This window comes from Rutidosis leptorrhynchoides, chromosome 1 (genome assembly GCF_046630445.1).
Source record: "Rutidosis leptorrhynchoides isolate AG116_Rl617_1_P2 chromosome 1, CSIRO_AGI_Rlap_v1, whole genome shotgun sequence".
Lineage (NCBI taxonomy): Eukaryota > Viridiplantae > Streptophyta > Magnoliopsida > Asterales > Asteraceae > Rutidosis > Rutidosis leptorrhynchoides.
Genome location: NC_092333.1, coordinates 574469471 through 574483577, shown reverse-complemented (window position 1 = coordinate 574483577; position 14107 = coordinate 574469471). Strand labels below are relative to the sequence as shown.

General features: G+C 34.8%; 1 protein-coding gene across 1 annotated transcript; it reads left to right on the top strand.

Moving 5' to 3' along the window:
• Positions 1 to 3493: 3493 nt before the first annotated feature.
• LOC139845267 (LIMR family protein At5g01460-like) lies at positions 3494 to 4272 on the top strand. The gene is made up of 5 exons (XM_071835523.1): positions 3494 to 3511; positions 3629 to 3694; positions 3780 to 3823; positions 3917 to 4026; positions 4160 to 4272. The coding sequence occupies exons 1-5, from the start codon at positions 3494 to 3496 to the stop codon at positions 4270 to 4272; spliced, it is 351 nt and encodes a 116-aa protein (XP_071691624.1).
• Positions 4273 to 14107: the final 9835 nt, after the last annotated feature.

Genomic DNA, 14107 nt, shown 5'->3' with positions numbered 1-14107 from the left:
GGCAGTTTTTCAATCACGTGATTCTTGTTAGTAATACTTAAATATTTCTCATTTTCTGCCGTTACTGACTGATAATCATATCCATTAAGGTATATGTCAGAAAAACTCAATAAATTTCTGCTTGACTTAGGAGAGAATAAGGCATTATTAATTAAAAATGTTGTACCGTTTGGTAATATGAATTTTGCCTTTCCTATCCCTTCTATCAAGTTAGCAGCACCTGATATTGTATGTATAGTTCCTTCCGTTAGTTTCAAATCAATGAAATATTTTTTAGATTTAAGTATAGTGTGTGTAGTACCACTATCTGCTATACAGAGATCTCCACTACTTGATTGATGTTGTGTTCCAGCAGAATTCATATTAAACTTCATATATAAGAAACAAACAGTAAGTATATAAATGTTACACAAAATGTTTATTACACACAAATAGATAAAACTGAAACATTTGACATACATAGAATTGAAACATCAAACATAGAACTGGAACATTTGATAAAACATATAGAACTGAAACATTTGAGAAAATATGATGACAAAGGTTAAATCATTTTATTTATAAAAGAAAACATATTAATTTAATTCAAGAAATCTTCATATAAATCAGATGGTTGTTCAGTGACTGTTGGATCAATATTATTCACAAAATTTACTTCCTTTTCTTTACCTTTCAGCGAATCCTGATACATCTTAACAAGATGTTTAGATGTTCGGCAAGTATTAGCCCAGTGGCCCATTCTACCACATCTGTAACAAGATTCTTCAGAATTTTTAGAAGAATTTTCTTCAACATCTTGTTTAGTGGGCTTGTTTTGTGGTTGATATTTATATTTTCGTGGATTATTATTTCTTTGACCACCACGACCACGGCTACGTCCACGCCCATTCCCATTACCATAAGGATGGTTTCTACCATAGTTATGGCTTTTGGCATGATGATGGCGATGGTTATTATAACCACGACTTTGCCCGCGCCCTTGTCCCTGTTTATAATTATTTACAGTATTTGCTTCAGGGATTGCAAGTGTACCAGTAGGATGGGATTGCTGATTTTTCATTAATAGCTCATCATTTTGCTCTGCAACTAAGAGATATGAATTAGTTCAGGATATTTGTTGAACTTTAGCATTCTCAAATTTCTTTGCACTGTGATGTTGGCAGCATTCATTGTGGAGAAAGTTTTCTCCAACATGTCTGCATCACTTATTTCATATCCACAGAATTTAAGTTGTGAGACTATATTATACAGAGCTGAGCTGTATTCATTTACTTTCTTAAAGTCTTGGAACCTTAATGTTCTCCATTGATCCATAGCAGCTGGAAGTAAAATTTCTCTTTGATTATTGAATCTACTTTTGAGACCTTCCCATAAAATACGGGGATCTTCTACAGTCACATAATTATTTTGTAAGCATTCATTAATATGTTGATGAATAAAGCAACATGCCGTTGCTTGTTCTTTTTCAGAATAAGTGTTGTTTTCATTTATGGTTTCAAGAATGCCCATTGATTTAAGATGCATTTTTACTTTTATAACCCATGGCATGTAGTTGTTTCCCGTTGATTCTAAAGGAGTAAATTTAAGCTTTTTCAGATTCGACATTTTCTATTATCAAAAATTAAAACAAACAACATGATAAATTAGAGTCAATTTATATTCATAAGTATATAAACATTAAACATAAATTTAATATAACATAAATGATAAGTAGGCGACAGTGTCGACCATATGTAAGCAATCATAAATAAATGTTATATAACATAAATGATAATTAGGTGACAGTGTCGACCATATAAATATTAGATAATAGAAATATAAATGTTAGTAACATAAATGATAATTAGGCGACAGTGTCGACCATATATTATTCAGGTGGTATAACCGACCATATATCATTTAGGTGGCAGAGCCAACCATAATTAGTATTAAGATTATCGTGCTGATAACGTGTTATAATTCAGTAGGCTTATAACTACCTTTAGTGGTTTGATTCTTGATGTTATAATTCAGTAGGCTTATAACTACCTTTAGTGGTTTGATTCTTGATTAAGAATGTTAATAATGAAGTGTAAGAACAAAGATGATAATGGAGAGAAAGAAAGAAACACTTTGTAAGTGTGAGAAAATGGTGCAAGTTTAATGCTTGCATTCATGGCTATTTATAGCAAAAATATCACAAGTTTAGGTAATACAATAATATTACTTTTGTGTATCAATAATTGACTATCCATTTATATATATATTTATATATTATAACATATATATAGTTGTTCAAGGACGACATTTTAAGCAAATATACTACTGCACGTATAAGAAATAAAACTATTAATACACCAATACACTACTTTTTTTAAAAGCTACTAATATACCTCTATAATTTATCATATTCTTGAATACCTTTTTTTTTTTTTTTTGAATAGCGATTGAGATCATTTGAGGGGGACTAAACCACCCGTTGCGATCATCTCTCGTTTCGACTATGCCGATGCAGCGATAATAACCCCGCCCCCATCACTGCCCGGGAGGAAACCTTGAAACTGATCCAAGGGCACAGCCAAGTAATGAATGTGTTGCTTCTTGTGACGTTGTGAAATCCTCTCGAAAGTTAATACTTTAATCTCATTGAGTGTCACCGCTCCATTTCAACACGAGTTCTTAAAAATCTTGTAGTTTTTTCCATATTAGATATCCCACGACCCACTCAATTACTAGCCAAATGAGAATGCCGCAAGCCGTAAGATTCGGATTATTATTCCTTAATGGATGAAGTTGAAAACTACAGCCCTAAATTAAAGCATCAACATCTCTACGTGTAGCAATAACTCTTGTCCAAATACTAGAGTATATATAATATAGATATAGATGTATCATAACATGCATTAACTTTATCATCATCCTAAAACGAGCAGGGGTGTCTCAGATGATGTGCATATATATAAAAATAATAATAATAATAATGTTTATAAGGGCTCATTTTTATATCTCGAACATAGACTTATAAATTAATGAAATGCCCTGCTAAAGAACAGATGATGTAAATAGCATAACGGCACACACCAGGAACAAAAGAATGGTTCAAAGGGACGAAAGTGGCGTAAAAATTGTTGGAAACTAAACTTGATTTTGGGCTATGTGTTTTAGATTTGGGCTTGCAAGTATCCAAGTATTTTGGATCAAGATTGTAGTCCATTATGTAGAAACTTCTTGTAATATCTAGTAGTGAAAGTGTGCAGAAAAATCTTGTAAAATATCTAAAAATAATACTTAGAAAATATCTAGATAATGCTTAGGAAATATCTAGATATTAGTAGATGATGGAGAGTTCTAGACTACTCCATTGAGTAGTATAAATATAGGGCTTTACCCCTCATTTGCAATCAAGCAAAGCAATTAAGCAATAAAACAAAGTTTGCAAGATCAATCAAACTTCTAAATTATCAATCATCTCTTCCCCAAATAATATACCCAGCCTCCTATTTCCAACAAAAATATGAAGGCAGTAGAGAAAGTACATCTTTCTCTGTTTTGAGATTTTGTATTATAAGGTTCTTATGCGTTTTGGTAGCATCTTTTATATGTTTGTGTTCATTGTTTGTTTCTGAGCTCACACATATCTGTTCTTTAGGAGTTGCTTCTTTTAGAGGATGATGTGAACGCTTTAGAAGAAATGTATCCTCAAGGTGAAAAGGTGGTAATTAAAATGTACAAGGCTCTTTTAATTACAGTTTGGATGTTTTTTCACAGTTGCCTACTAATTCATGCTCTAATTTATTCAGGCAGAAGCTACTTGGGCTATGACAATTATACTTGCAATTTTTGGGTAAGTTCACACATGAATGTTTCTTATGTTATTATGTGTTTCACCCATCTAAAGAGTGTTTGCTTTTCACACATGATGCGCTTTTGTTGTTAGGTTGATTGTTTCAACTGCATGGGTTGTACACATCATAATATACCTGCTGATTGATCCCCCTCTTTCCCCATTCTTAAATGAGGTTTTCATCAAGTTGGATGATGCTTGGGGTAAGTTCAGAGTCTCTTTACAGCCTCTCATTCTAAATAAACACACATGTATTATCCATGATGCATTTTAGACCCATTTAGTTATAAATGGGTCATTTTGGGTTATGTTTTATCTCTATTGATCGTATGCTAGGTCTTCTTGGAACTGGGGCATTTGCATTTTTCTGCTTATACCTTTTGCTTGTGGTGATTGCTGGTGAAATGATGATTGGCATGCGACTAGTGTTTATTGTTAGGAAGAGATGATCGTCTGGACGTTGGGAGACACAAATTTGAGAGAAAATAACTCTATTACTCAAAAGAATAGATTACACGAGTATTTACAAAACTCACAAAAAACTCTCAAACTTACACACACTATCTAGGTTGTGATTACACTTCTCTGAGTGACTTTGGGATGATTTACAATGAAAGTTTGCATCTCTATTTATAGCAAAAATTCTATGCCGGTGAATGGTGTGAACGAGGAAGGTTGGCGAAAGTTGGCGGCCGTCATCGTGTTCAAGTTTGCTTCTTCTTCATGAGTTGTTCAAAGATGCCTTCTTTGAATATCTAGAAACAAATCTTGATTAGGCATCTAGAAGGTGAAGCTGGAATATGGCTGGAAACCATCAATTCTCCCCCTCCAGCCGAATCCACGAACATTCCAGTTATGTCTCTGCATAACTCCAACTTCTCTCGAGTCACCACCTTTGTTAACATATCCGCAGGATTCTCCTTTGTATGGATCTTCACAAGTCTCAACAGTTGTCGATCAATTACCTCGCGTATCCAATGATAGCGAATATCAATATGTTTTATACGGGAATGGTACATGGAGTTCTTGCTCAAATCTAGAGCACTCTGACTGTCACAATGTACCCTGTACTCCTTTTGCTTGATTCCAAATTCTTGAAGATAACGCTTTAACCACAACATTTCTTTTCCAGCTTCTGCGGCAGCAATATACTCTGCTTTAGTTGTGGATAATGCAACACACTTCTGTAGTATTGACTGCCATGAAACAGCTCCTCTTGCAAAAGTGTAAATGAATCCTGAAGTAGATTTCCTACTATCAGGATCTCCGGCCATATCCGCATCTGTATAGCCTTCCAAGATTGGATCAGCTCCCCCGTAACAAAGACATAGATTTGTTTTACCTTTAAGATATCTAAGAATCCATTTTACCGCATTTCAATGCTCTTTCCAAGGGTTGGAGAGAAAACGACTCACCGTTCCCACTGCATGAGCAATATCGAGCCTTGTACACACCATTGCATACATCAAACTTCCAACTGCTGAAAAATATGGTACTGATGACATCTCCCCGATCTCTTCCTTGGATGAGGGACAAGAACTCTTGCTTAACTTGAAATGGTTAGCTAATGGAATGCTAACAGGTTTGGCATTGTTCATATTGAAACGTGAAAGCACTCGTTCAATATACTTCTCTTGAGATAGCCATAACCTTTTATTCTTTCTGTCTCGGGTTATTTGCATTCCCAAAATCTGTTGAGCCTGTCCTAAGTCTTTCATATCAAAAGACTTAGAAAGTTCTTTCTTCAGCTGGTTGATCTTCGTTGCGTCTTTCCCTACGATCAAAATATCGTCTACATATAGTAGAAGAGCAACGAAATCTCCTTCAGAAAACTTCTGAATGTAGACACACTCATCTGCTGCAGTTTTCTTGTACCCTTGACTCACCATACACGAGTCAAACTTCTTGTACCACTGCCTAGGTGCCTGCTTCAAATCGTACAAACTTTTCTTCAACTTGCATACGAGGTTATCTCCTGAAATCTCAAAACCTTCTGGCTGCTCCATGTAAATTTCTTCATGTAAATCTCCATGAAGAAAAGCTGTCTTTACATCCATCTGTTCAATCTCCAAGTTCATACTTGCGACCAATTCAAGTATGACTCTAATTGAAGTCATCTTGAATACTGGTGAAAATATCTCGTCAAAATCAATCCCTTTCTTCTGTTGGAATCCTTTGACTACAAGCCGTACTTTGTATTTCACCACTTTTCCACTACCATCCTTTTTCAGCTTGAACACCCATTTGTTTTTCAGTGCCTTCTTTCCGCGTGAAAGTTCTACAATCTCATAAGTTTGATTTTTATGCAGAGAATCCATCTCATCCTGCGTTGCGAGCAACCATTTTTCTTTATCCTTATGAGTTACTGCTTCATGAAAACTCTCTGGTTCTCCATCTTCAGTAAGTAGAAGGTACTCGGATTCTGGATATCTACTCGATGGAATCCGACCTCGTTCAGATCTACGAACTTCTAGAACATTCTGAGGAGATCCACCATCATCTTGACCTTGTGATGGTGCTGGAACGTCTGGCAGATGGGGTTGTGGCTCCCCCTGCTCAGCACCGTCATCATTATCTTCTACTTCTGGCATTTCTTCTTGCACTGAAAATTCATTTCTCATGAATGATTCCGTTGTTGCCTCTGGCACCTGAGCAGCAACATTTGTCTTCTGAGATATTGTGGGCATTTCAATATCTTCTATTGTCTGGCTTTCATGGAACACCACGTCCCTACTTCTGATCACCTTTTTCTCCTTTGGATCCCATAATCTGTATCCAAATTCTTAATCTCCATAGCCTATGAATATGCATGGAGTGGTCTTTGCATCCAGCTTCTGCCTGAGCTCCTTGGATACATGTGCGTACACCAAACATCCAAATACTCTTAAGTGAGAGTATGATGGATCCTTTTCAGACCAAAGTTTCTCTGGAACTTCAAAATTCAGTGGTACTGATGGAGATCGGTTGATCAAGTAACATGCGACTCTGACTGCTTCTCCCCAGAATGGCTTTGGTAGCTTAGCCATACTGAGCATGCTCCGAACACGTTCCATGATTGTTCGGTTCATTCTTTCTGCTATACCATTGTGTTGAGGGGTACGTGGAACTGTCTTCTCATGTTGGATGCCATATGATCTGTAATAGGCATCGAACTGCCTGGAAGAGTATTCACCGCCATTGTCGGATCGAAGACACTTTAACTTCTTTTCTATCTCACGTTCTACCATGACATGGAACTATTTGAAGTAATCGAACACCTGGTCCTTCGTCCACAAGAAATATACCCACACCTTTCGAGAAGTATCATCGATAAATGTCAGAAAATATCGGTTGCCGCCAATTGATTCAACCTCTAAGGGACCGCAAACATCAGAGTGTGCCAGACTGAGTGAAAGGACCCGTTCATATACATTATAAACGATTCACAATAGTTGATTACATCGCGAGGTATTTGACCTCTATATGATACGTTTTACAAACATTGCATTCGTTTTTAAAAGACAAACTTTCTTTACATCAAAAATTGACGGCATGCATACCATTTCATATTACATCCAACTATAATTGACTTAATATTAATCTTGATGAACTCAAAGACTCGAATGCAACGTCTTTCAAAGTATGTCATGAATGACTCCAGGTAATATCCTTAAAATGAGCTAATGCACAGCGGAAGATTTCTTTAATACCTGAGAATAAACATGCTTTAAAGTGTCAACCAAAAGGTTGGTGAGTTCATTAGTTTATCATAATCCATCATTTCCGTAATAGTAATAGACCAAAAGATTTCAGTTTCTATAAATATCCGTACACTCGCAAGTGTATAAAAGTATTCTATAAGTTGTAGGCACCCGGTAACAAGCCTTAACGTTCATGTTTTACCCTCTGAAGTACACCAGATCAGGTGTGTTTAAAATAACCTCGAAGTACTAAAGCATCCCATAGTCAGGATGGGGTTTGTCAGACCCAATAGATCTATCTTTAGGATTCGCGCCTACTGTACATAGACAAGTAGTTTAATGTTACCAAGCTAAGGGTATATTTCTGGTTTAAACCCACATAGAATTAGTTTTAGTACTTGTGCCTATTTCGTAAAACATTTATAAATCAGCGCATGTATTCTCAGCCCAAAAATATATATAAAAAGGGAGCAAATGAAACTCACAATACTGTATTTCGTAGCAATTATGTATATGACGGCACTGAACAAGTGCAGGGTTTGTCTCGGATTCACGAACCTATATTAAGTATATATATTTATATGTTGGTCAATATCTGTCTAACAATTTAGGTCAAGTCGTAGTGTATCACAATCCTAATGCTCGAGACCGACATGCAAAAGTCAACAAAAGTCAACTTGACCCAAAATGACTTTCAAAATCTATACATGTTTATTATATAACTTATATATAGTAGTTTTATATATTTAAATATATTTATCAGATCTTATTATACTAAATAATACAAGTCATTTATTAATAAATAAAAATTTATATTAAAATTCATATATGATAAAAATATACTTTTATATATCTCAAGTAATAAAATTTATAAAATTCACTTAATATCATAAAAATATAGTGGTATGTATTATTAATGTAATTACATTACGTGTGGTAAAAATATCTTTGTACGCATATTTATTTGATAAAATAATATTGATAATAATAATAATGATAAAAATAATAAAATGACAGTTTCAATAAAAATATTAATTTTTAGTAATAAAGATAATTTTAGTAATAACATCAACTGATAACAGTTATAATAATCGTTTTAATAATAATATTAAAATTAATGATAATTCAATTGACCATATCTTTTAATCCGTTCATCGAAACCACACGATTTCTAAATGAAAAGTTATTAATTTTTTTCTTCAGCTTTTCAATGACATGCATATCATATAACTTATCTCAGTAGCATATGTATCAAATTCGTGATTTATCATAAACTATTTAACGACGAAACTAAGCATACAAACATGCATAATCATATATACTCGAGCACTAGTCAGGGATACACTATTAATATATAAAAGATAAGATATGAATGCTCACGTATCAATATTGTGATTCAATATTGCAGGAAAGTACGTAGACGCAACGAAAATGATAAACGTTAGGTTGACCTCACGAGCAATACCCTCGATCAATACCCATAACCTTCATAGCTATAACCCATAATTTCCTTAGCTATATCTCATTTGAAAACTTATTTTGAAATCGTCTGAATATAACTCCGTCGTAGTATTTTATGTATACTAATAATATCTTGAAATAGTACTACGTAAATATATATATATGTAATTCGATTGAGAGAGTTTAGAGAAATATATTTTCAAGTTTCTATGAAATAATGAAACCTATTGCATTCTATTTATAATAGATTTTTGAATTATTAAAGTGAATTATTAAAGTATGAATCATTAAAGTGAATTATTAAAGTATGAATTATTAAAGTGAATTATTAAAGTATGAATTATTAGAGTGAATTATTAAAGTATGAATTATTAAAGTGAATTATTAAAGTATGAATTATTAAAGTATGAATTATTAAAGTGAATTATTAAAGTATGAATTATTAAAGTTAAAGTAAAGTAAAAGTAAAGTAAAGGTAAAGTTAAAGTATAGTAAAAATATAAAACTATGTTCGTATAATACGCGTATAAAAATATATAATATTAATTTAAATCGTTATATATATTTAATAAAATAAAATATAAATATCGTTATCTTTATCATACTGGTTAAGTAATGAGTTGTCAAAAAGAATAGATTTCTTAAATCACAGTGGACCTTATAACATAGGCCCGTAATCATATCATAATGTATCTGATAATTCAATCATTTGATATTATCTCTTAATTTCTGTCGATAAATATATCGAAACAAATATGTTCATGTAAAGTATCATATATCTAATACTTTGTTAATGTTTTCAGTTAATATTATATATTATATATACATATCTATATACACATAATTGTTCGTGAATCGTCGAACACGGTCAAAGGGTAATTGATTACATGAATGTAGTTCTAAACTTTTTAAGATTCAACATTACAAATTCTGCTTATCGTGTCGGAAACATATAAAAGTTAAGTTTAAATTTGGTCGGAAATTTCCAGGTCGTCACACTGAGTAACTCTGATTTTCTCGTTGAAGAGGAATTAAACGAGACTCTATGCTGCTTACCAAACAGACAATGATTGCAAGGATCTAGTGCAGCATCCTTGTCTACATTGATAAGCTCCTTCTTTATTAGGGTAGACAACCCTTTCTCACTCATGTGACCGAGTCTCTGGTGCCATAAATTTTGTGAAGCCTCCTTTTCTGCAACATTAATACTGCCTGTGCAGATCTTCACATGAGTCTTGTACAGTGTGCCACAAATGTGTCCTCGAGCGACTATCATAGCACCTCTTGACAATTTCCACGTGCCTCTACTGAAATGACTATCATAGCCCTGTTTGTCGAGAGCTACTCCGAAAAGTAAATTCAGCCGAAGATCTGGAACATGGCGGACATCCTTCAGAGTGATTGTGCTCCCGGAACTTGTCTTTATCTTGACATCACCAATTCCGACAATCTCAGTGGAACTGGAATTTCCCATCTTCACAGCTCCAAAGTCACCAGCTTTGTATGTTGTGAAGTATTCCTTATATGGAGTCACGTGGTAGAAAACTGCAGTATCTACCACCCATTCTGTTTCTTCTCGTGAGACGTGAAGGCATGTCTCATCATGGGTTGAACAATAAGCTACATCACAAGAGATAGTCACTAATGTTTCTCCACCCTTATTCTTCGACTGTGAACTGCTTTGACCTTGTTCCTCTTTCAATCTATAGCCGTTCTTTAAACAGTTCTTTTTCATATGTCCCTCTAATCCACAATGATGGCATTTATATGTTGGTTTTCTACCATCAGCTGACCTTCCCCTGCTCTCTTGCTTCTGCCTCTCCATTTATTTTTACCACTCATTCGCCGTCTTCCCCGATTCTCTGTGACAAAGGCATGGGTCTGATCTGTGCCCATGTCCTTTCTCCTTGTCTCTTCACGGAATAGGGCATCTTTGACCATTGACATGGTAAGTTTGCCATTCGGAGCTGAGTTGCTGAGTGTTACGACCAGCGTTTCCCAACTATCGGGAAGAGAATTAAGTAGCAATAGCGCCTGAACTTCATCGCCAAGAGGCATCTCTACAGACGATAACTGGTTGACCAAGCTCTGAAACTCACTGGTATGCTCGGTAACTGAAGTTCCACTTTTGAGATTCATGTTGACTAAACGCCTCATCAATATGGCTTTATTCCGAGCAGTCTTGGCCTGGTACATGTCCTCCAACTTTTTCCAGAGGACATATGCGTCTGTCTCTTGTGCAACATGGTGGAAGACACTATGATCAATCCATTGACGGATCGGACCAATAGTTTTTCGGTTTGATTTCTTCCACTCTATCTCTTTGGCAGAATCAGGGTTTATACCCTTCAATTCAATTGGATCGAACAAATCCTTACAGCTGAGGAGATCTTCCATCCGAGGTTTTCACAACGTGTAGTTTGTGGCTGTGAGCATAATCATAGCTCCCGAAGATGATGTTGACTCTTCTATGGACATTATCACCTTACAAATAATTTTTCAACACAAACGGGGTTGAATTGTAGAAAATAGAGATCACCGTTACGTCCAGAACGGTTGAAAATGGTGGAATAGACACTTCGCGGCTTAAATTCCACTTACGGGGCAAAATTATAATTTTTATAAACTTCAGGGACCAAAAATGAAATTCTGAAAATTTCAGGGACCAAATTGTAAAATTTCAGAATTGCTACAGTACTGCTACAGTACTGCTACAGGACTGATACAGTACTGCTACAGTACTTGCTACAGTGCCGCAGTGAATTGCTACATGACTGCTACAGTGATCGTCTTCTCCGGCTAAAATTCCGGCACCGGTCGTCTTCTCCGGCGAGTTGACCAAACTTTGACCGCGTTTTATGGGCTCGTTATAACTCCGTTTAAGTCACCGTTTTTTGCGTTGGACTCGGTTCGACAAGACGAATCCAATGGTACACTCAAAATTGAATTTTGAGAAAACTTCAGAAAACCCAAAACTCGACCAACGTCTCTAACCTGGATCTTGATACCACTTGTTAGGAAGAGAGGATCGCCTGGACGTTGGGAGACACAAATTTGAGAGAAAATAACTCTATTATTCAAAAAAATAGATTACACGAGTATTTACAAAACTCACAAAAAACTCTCAAACTTACACACACTATCTAGGTTGTGATTACACTTCTCTGAGTGATTTTGAGATGATTTACAATGAAAGTTTGCATCTCTATTTATAGCAAAAATTCTATGCCGGTGAATGGTGTGAACGAGGAAGGTTGACGGAAGTTGGCGGCCGTCATCGTGTTCAAGTTTGCTTCTTCTTCATGATTTGTTTAAAGATGCCTTCTTTGAATATCTAGAAACAAATCTTGATTACGGCATCTAGAAGGTGAAGCTGGAATATGGCTGAAACCATCAATTCTCCCAACATTTATAACGATCCACCCTATGAAGTAATTACTTACTTTTAGTGATGTTTTAACCTTTTCTTTTTAATATGCTAATGATGATTTTCTGGCGGTTGCTAATATTGAAACCGATATACAGATGGGGTGCTACTTTAATGAATTCCTTTCTGTTCAATGTAGGACTCATTCTTCTTTCCTCCATCAGGTTGGCTAATCACATGCTTACATAAATCATAATCTAGTTAAAAATTCTTGTACACAATGGCACAATGGTCTTTTACTGTTTAACTTCTCTTAATTGATATTTTATATTTTTTTTCCTTTTCACTTGGACACCAAGTCCTCTTTTTTTTCTTCTCTTAATTACCTTTTTACAGTTCAATGTAGTAATAAACATGTCCTGCACATAATATTTCCTTGTTGTTTTTGAAGTTAAAGAAAGCTTGCTTGAAAGTCAAATGTGGATTTCTTTGTTTCATTTCGGTTTATCATAACTTATTTTCTTGTTCTGTTTGGTGCTTTCAGTGTGATTCAATTTTGTTCTACTGTGTTTGCTTACTATGCTCAAGCAACAGTCTCTTCGTGGAATCAAATATCTATACAAGTTAGTCATAGCTTTTATTTTTTTGCTTTTCAGTATTACCATGAGTTTATGGTTTTCTTGATTGACTTGCGCTGACTTATATTTGTCTCGCATACAGGTATAAATGTATTTCAGATTGCATTTATCGCTCTAGCGGGCTTAACCTTTGTATATTAGCTGCCTTTGTAAGTTCACTCTTACTTTTTTTGTGACATTTCCTCTGTAGAAGTTGCAACGGTTTACATTCTGAGACATCATATAACTTGCACGTTCTTTTTATGGGAAGTATATAAGCAAAAACTTGAATCATTGTCCTGTTCAATTCATACCAAGATGTTAGCTGTAACTCAATTTGATTTTTTTTATGCCAACATACCCTGATTTTTTTATGCCAAAATAACAAAAACTTATATAAATACGGAAAATGTTTTCGAATCGAAAACGTCTTTAGGAAAGATACAAGAGAGAACCCCGATGAAGTTCGCACCTAGAAAGCGGTGAACATACAAACTATCTATACCTACCTGCCTCATCTAGACTATACCGAAACAAAAACGAGACAAGATGGGGCAAGAACTAACCGGAAAAACCCAACACGCTCAACAAACTAACAAGAAACAAAACTCAAACCGAAAAGACACTACGAAACACGAAACAGAGAACTCCGAGCTCAAATATCTTTAACAAAAACTCCGAACTCAACCTGATAGGGCCTCTCATTTCGCCATCTTTAACGGAGTTCTCTACCAATCAAATTGAATTTGTAATATAACGAATTTTTTAACAGTTAACCCTTTTGTTAAATATTGCAACTTTGAAGAGCCAATGGATTGTTTTCTATCGTTTGTGTTGATTAGGGCTCGAGAAGAAAAAAGCCTAGTTGGCAGGTTTCAGCTGTCTTCTTAATTCATATTTCTTCTCTACACGCACGAATACCACAACCTCTTGTCAAATATATTTCTTCGAGAAGTAGCAGATTATCAGCAGTAGAATTTTTAAGTTGCAGAAGTTGTTTTGGTGTATTATGATCCAGTTTCAACTCCATTTGTATGTGTGTGTGTATATATATATATATATATATATATATATATATATATATATATATATATATATATATATATATACTTGTTTAAATATCATATATGTGAATATGTTTGAAGTAGTAAATCTACAA

Excerpts from the sequence above, each read along its gene's own strand:
- LOC139845267 (XM_071835523.1), top strand. Across the intron at positions 3,824-3,916 it reads ATTATACTTGCAATTTTTGG|GTTGATTGTTTCAACTGCAT; the intron begins GTAAGTTCACAC and ends TTTTGTTGTTAG. Across the intron at positions 4,027-4,159 it reads CAAGTTGGATGATGCTTGGG|GTCTTCTTGGAACTGGGGCA; the intron begins GTAAGTTCAGAG and ends ATCGTATGCTAG.